Raw genomic sequence first — 6,920 nt, forward strand, 5'->3', positions numbered from 1 at the left:
ATGTGAATGTGACACGTGTCAAGGATTGGAAACTGGTTAAGTGCATATAAATATCAACATGTTCCCTGTCGTGTGCAATGTAGCAGATTTAGTGCAGCTTTCATGATTTGAGTAATGATACAACAATTAACATATATTACAAAAGTAATCAAGGAGGTATTTCTTGTGATAGAGAATAACATAAATGAAGAACTTGTAACTCTATTCATTACTTCCATCATATGGGTTATGATTATATCAATTCACATGTAGTAGTGCATGATATGAAACTTGATGAGATTAATTAAAATAAATCACAAGCTTATTCAATGGACAATTATTTTTTATTTTCAAATTGAATTGTAAGAAGTGTTAACCATGAAAGAAAAATGTCTTACTATTCTTAATTGTGTTGGTGAGATTATTAAATTAGAGTATAGAAAGTATTAACTTAATATAAATAAATATATACATATTATTCAACTAAGAATCTCAGCCTGTTCGTATCAACATGCACTAATTTTTCAATCATCTATTTCTGACTCTTACACACGTGTGTTCATGTGCACACAGAGAGAGAGAGAGAGAGAGGAGAGAGAGATGCATTCTACAATTAAGTATGTTGTATCATGTGATTTTTCATTTAATCATTAATTTCACTTTGTGAGGCAATGCAAATAATTTTAACAATTCAATAGAAAAATTCACCTAAAATTTAGAAATTTGAATTCAATTTTAATAATTCAAAATAAAATAATTTTAATGTACAATAATCATGATTAATTTTGTGTTGTTCACTTCATGACAATAAAATTTTTAATAAATTTTTCATCAAAAAACAAAAAAATAGTAATATGAAAGCAGCATTGGGATATGTTTATTTTAACACTAATAAAATTGCTCACTCGCAAAAGTATTTTATGCGTAATTCATCTTAAACTTGTGTTCTTTTTTTAAAAAATAACTATTGTCTACTTTAAATAAATATTTATATTTTAATTATCTCATTCTATTAATCTGTTCCACGCTCCATTTGACATTATTTGATATTTTTCTTTGATAATATCTAGTTATTGATAAATCAGACATGATTATAATCAAGCATGTACTAAATTCCCTCAATCTACTTAATATTTATTATTAATTATTGATGCTATTCCAATCAAATGTGGAGAGGTGATGTTTGGATAATAATTAACTTTAAAGTTACAAAAATAAAATTAAGATTAGAGAACATGCACAACAACAATCACATTTAAAAGACATAAGTTTATGTGGTTTGACAAGCTCAACTTCATCAATTCATATAGATTATAACTATTCTACTGTGTGTGTATGTGTGTTATATATATATTATTTCATTGTCTTAGAGAGAATACAACCAATATTTAAAGATGAGGGACAGACATTGAGAAGACTATGTTGATGGTGTCAGTTTTACTACCTATTTGATAACAAGTGGGGAGAACTCCTTATTAAGTGCTTGTTTGAATTTAAATTTTTTTTTAAAAAAATAAATAAAAACCAAAAAAATCTTTTGATTATTTGCAATTCTAGCTTTTATCATATATAGCTTTGATGATGTGATTGGTACCTTCCATGTGTTGTAAAAAAAATTGATAGCTATGTCAAACTTTGGTTATGTCAAGGGATGGAAGTTTGGGATCAAGGGTGTCTAGGAAAAATGAAACTAACATTACAGGAAAAATATTAAGAAAATACAAACTTATCAGTTTTTATCTTATAAAGTTTGTGATCATGTTATTAGTACCTCGCCATCTCATGTGATGCATAAGAAATGATAGCTAGGCCTAACTTTGTTTATGTCAAGGGATGGACATTTGCCATTAAGGATGTCTAGAAGAAAATAAACTAGTGTTTAAAGGGAAAAACAATCAGAACTGGTGGAACAATAAACAACTTAACATCATGAGGAATTATTAGCAATTTTTGTGATGAAAATGTTTCTATAACATTTCTAACAAAATTTACCATTGAAATTCTATTGTTCCATCTGTAACTAAGCTTCAATAACCTTTATGGTGGATCATAAGATGGAAATTTTTTTAGAGAAAAATCCTTTGGAAATGCCATATAAAACCTACTTTATGTTCAACAAGATGGCCAAAACTCTCATTCCTCTTTTCCTTCCTTACTTCTCTCTCTCTCAGTCAAAAACTTCCCCTGTGCTCTAGTGCCTCCAAATCTCCACAAAATTGTAATTTTTTTTTTATTTCTCAATAGAATAAAAGGTATAACATCTTACTAACTTTTAGAAGTAGTAATTTGATTTTTTATTTCTTAAATTTTATGTGCCTTTGTATTGAAATTTATGGAAGATTGCTTAATTTCTAGCATAAATGTATTGAATATTATGTAGATTTCATCTATCTTACATGAAGTGAAATCTTCCAATCTTTAGCTTAGATTTATAAACTTAGAAGACATTTTTGTGAAATATGTTCAGGGTTAGATATATTTGGAGCTAGATCTCTTACATTATATATATATATTCATTTGAAATCTATTTAGGTTTAGATCTAATAGCTTTTATCTTGATATATATGCATATATATTATTGTTGTATCAATTTTTGTTTCGTGAACCACACCTAAGAAATGGAGTGTAAAGCAAGAGGGAAAGTAAGAAAGAAGAAGAGAAAGAGAGTCTTCGTTGCACTGGATACATATGCTTACACAACATTCAATCTTCTTTTATTACAACCCTAACTTGGAGACCGACTTTTCATCATATTTAAGTCTTTTTGAACTAAATTTTGCTTCAAATTTGTCTCCTTCAATAATCATGCAAGCTAATTGAAGAACTCTTGGAACAAGTTAAACTTTGTCTTACTTTTTAACATTCTGAGAGCTATAGATAACTCAAAATAAGATGTGCAACCCTCTCACAATGACCTTAATGCCGCATTCAATAATACATAAAATGCCTTAGCTTCAGGGTTTGGTGTTTCTTCCTCCACTTGACTCAGATAATGTAGTCTTTCCTTATAAAAGATCATTTTTTAAGATATACTTGAGTAATTTTCAAGTGAAGGAGCATAGCTCGTCGAAGGAGCAAAGCAAAATATTAAAGGGTCAACCTTGCCTTTTGAAGTTCAAATCCAATAATGAGGTTGAAATCCCTGATAATATAATTAATCATTTCTGCTTCATCAGTCATTAAGTTCGCTGGATTTCTGTGTTTTGGATATGGACATCAAAAATTACCCTCAGAATGACAAGTCAAAAGTTGAGTCGTAGCTGCCACGAAGGCTTTGACACCTTTCATGAACTATTCAGTGCAAGATTCTTTTTCTATTTGGATAAAGTATATCGTACATTCACGACATTGTTGTGCGAATATCCATATATAACCTAAAATTTCACAACAATCAATACATAATAGAGTGCAATCAAAATAGAACAATTAAACATTACTATGTGTATGACTATGATTTAGGTGTTGCCTTTCATCCTTCAATGTAAGGAAATGGTGGGCCATTATTAATAATTTTGAAAATTTGTATGCGCGCGCGCGCACACACACACACACACATACATATATTGGTTAAAAGAGTCGTGCATGTGTGGAAGATGAAAATGAATGAAAAACAAAGGCTTAGATTAAAATTTCAGCACTAAAGCTCTCAGAGGAATTGTAGATGCATCTTCGATCTAGACAAGAAAATCTTAAGCAGTAATAGAGTCGTACATGTGTGGCAACACATATTAAACACGTGTCATGCGACTCATAAATGAGCATGTACAAATTAAGCAGATTAAGCACAAGCATTATAGTTGGATTTTTATGATGCTCTGATTATGAGTGATGGTGGCTTCATTTGGTCTGCCAGTGTACAACAGATAAACTGCTATTACAATTCGAATATAATTGGGTGTCATAAACTTTAGTGAAAAAGATGAACCTATAATTACGTTAAATTTATTAACTTCTTTTTATTTTAATTTAATCATCTAATTGATTATAGCATAGTGTCACGGACAAAAAGTCCCACATCGGCTAGGTGTAGGGCCGAAAAGCAGTATTTAAGACATGGGGCTTCCTACCACCCCGGAGAGTTCTTTTGGGAGGTGACAAATGGTATCAGAGCAGATTACTGCCAACCAACTGTGTGGACTTTCCATGGTCCAGTGGGACCCTTGGAGGAGTCGGCCTGTGACGAGGGCATCACGTGATTGGGTGGAGGAGAATGTCACGGACAAAAAGTCTCACATCGGCTAAGTGTAGGGCCGAAAAATAATATTTAAGTGTTGGGCTGACCACCTCTCTTAAGAGCTCTTTTGGGAGGTGATAATATGCTATCAAGGCTTATATTCTTTTAAAATTTATGCTGAAGCATTAGGTCACTGGTAATTAAGAATGAATTGATGTAAGCCTTATACCTAAAAATAAGGGTAGTTGGTGATCTAAATGGTCAGCATACAAATGTCACAGGGTATTTAAAATAACTTGAATTACATGGATGAATTTAAGTCAAAAATTTTAAATTGATGTCAATTAGATGAATTTCTCCATTGGTTGATCAATGAGCGAGCACAAATCATAATGACAACTCATGATAATAGTTGACACGACCATCATCCCGACCAATCTTGCATGAGAATCATATCAACAACAAAATTAATCCCTTTTATAGCCAATAGTTTTGTGGGACGCATAAGAAATAAAAATTAATTATTAATTCAACAATAAAAGTGTGTCGCTTCAAAATTTTACGAATCCTCCCATGTAAGAGAGAATATTACATCAAAAGTCCAATGATGGGACGCCACGTGTACACTGGTATTGGCCGGTGTTAAAAACGGTGGAGCCCATTTGACACATGACGTCCCATTATTAGACTCTGAATGTATCAGGACTCCTGATGTAATATTTTTTCCCCATGTAAGAGAAGGCTGGTGGAAGCAACTTTTCTAATTAGTTAAAAACTATCGTTAATTTTTCAAACCATAGCAATCATGGGATGACAACATCTCCAGTATTTATTTAATGGAAAATTTATACGTAGCTTACTATTCTCATCTATTTACATATCCCACATGACATTTTAGTGCTTCAATTTTAAACAAGAAATAAAAAAGTCATTATAGAACTATATTTTATATGATATTAAACATTTACGTGTTATATTTGTACCTATGAAACTTAGGTGTGAGATTTGTAATTATATACATAACAACCATGCGCAATGCACTGAATGTGCCATGACAATATCCAGATTAGCTTAATCCTCTTAAAAGTAAGATTAAAGCTCATTAATGATATCTAAGTAAGATTAAAGCTCATTAATGATATCTTAAACCACATAATTAAGCCTGGTACAGTAAGGTTATTTAAAGATGTCATTTTGACCACAGCGATTGAAAAACCAGGTTTTGAACATCGGAGAAAAGAGGAGTTCACCACAACCGCTAAAGTAAACTCCCCTCCGGCGAAACCAGCGGCGGAGCCGACCACACAGACGCTGATATCAGCCGGCAAGTTTTCCAACACAACACAATTTTATTGCAACCCTCTTCCTCAAGCTGGTATCCATTGAAGAGACTGAGCAATAACCGAGCTTGACAAATATTGAAAAAACTCAACCCCACCCTCCCAAACTCCGCCGCCTCCATCATCTCCCCGATCTTCTCCCACCTCTCCGTTCCCCTGTACGCCCTACCCACCGCCCCCGCAATCCTCGGCCCCAAAAACACCCTCTCCACCGCTTCCCTTGCCCTCTCCTGTCCCCCAAAACCCGCCTCCATGGCATCACAAATCGCCGAATACCTCACCATCTCCTCCACAAACCTCCCCTCAAACCCAACCGCCTCCCCCTCCTCTTCCACAATCGTCACCACCCGAGCCCCCATCGCCGCAGCACCGGCGATAAAAGACAAACCGCCGGCCGCAGAGCCCCGCCGCCGCAGCACCGGCGATAAAAGACAAACCGCCGGCCGTAGAGCCCGGCTGCAGTATGCAGTTGAACACCACCACCTCACCTCTCACCACCTTAACTCCCGTCGGACGGAACTGGTCGTCTTCATCCAACCTGCACTGCGCGAACGAAAACGGGAGCCCGATCGACGCCGCGTAAGCGGCCAACCGCCGGCCTGTCTCTTGCACCGACTTACGGTTACGTGCAACCGCCGTGATTTTAAGGTGGGGTGGGTGCCAGCCGTTGCTGACGGACACCAAGGCTTGCATGAGGGAAGCCCACTGGACGCCGACCGTGATGTCGAAGTCAATTATGTGGACGCGACGCTCGCCGGCGACGGCCTCGAGAATCGCCTGGTTTGCGGTGAAGTGGCCGAATTTGATGTAGGGCGACATGTCTTGCATGAGCTGGAAGGCTTCGAGGTATTCAAAAGAGAATTTTGGCGGCGAGGCGGCGTTGCCGGAGCCGTGAAGGAGAGAGTGGAGGGCATCGGTGAAATGTGCGGCAAGGCGATCGATACTGCTTGAGCAGCCGCAGGAAAGGAGTTCCTTGAGCCGAGCCAATATTACTTCGGTGAGATCAGAGGATTGGAGGGAGCCGGTGAGGGATTCGGCGGCGGCGATGAGGAGGTGGAGGAGGCGGAGGGAGGTGGATGTTGGGGCAGCCGGTGTTTGTTGGGCTGACGGTGGGGGAGGAGAAGGGGGAGTTGATTGGGTCGTGGAAGTCTTCGGTGAAATGGTTACAGTCGATTTCATGGGAGCTCCAGTCGGTGAAGAAAAGGTCGGGGGTGATGGGGCTGAAGGTGAGGATTTCCAGCTCCATCATGCCCTCCATGGCTGGCTGCTGCTTCCTTCGTTTTGGTTCTTGTGTTTCTCCAGTTTGTGCATGGTTTAGGCTCATGTCCCCAACTATATAGTGGAAAAAAAGGGATGATTACAAACAGACCATCCAAAATTTTGATATTTATAAAACAAGCACTCGTATAAAAATGTAAAATATGAGT

The 6,920-nt window shown here is 36.7% G+C and overlaps 1 protein-coding gene across 1 annotated transcript; it reads right to left on the reverse strand.

Annotated features, from left to right (window-relative positions):
* Positions 1-5,292: 5,292 nt before the first annotated feature.
* LOC110027435 (nodulation-signaling pathway 2 protein-like) lies at positions 5,293-6,672 on the reverse strand. The gene is given in 2 exon segments (XM_020728880.1): positions 5,293-5,918; positions 5,920-6,672. Coding segments are annotated over 2 exon segments (1,260 nt in total). The 3' UTR covers positions 5,293-5,411.
* Between the last annotated feature and the right edge of the window lie 248 nt (positions 6,673-6,920).

Source organism: Phalaenopsis equestris, unplaced genomic scaffold, assembly GCF_001263595.1.
Source record: "Phalaenopsis equestris unplaced genomic scaffold, ASM126359v1 Scaffold000428, whole genome shotgun sequence".
NCBI lineage: Eukaryota > Viridiplantae > Streptophyta > Magnoliopsida > Asparagales > Orchidaceae > Phalaenopsis > Phalaenopsis equestris.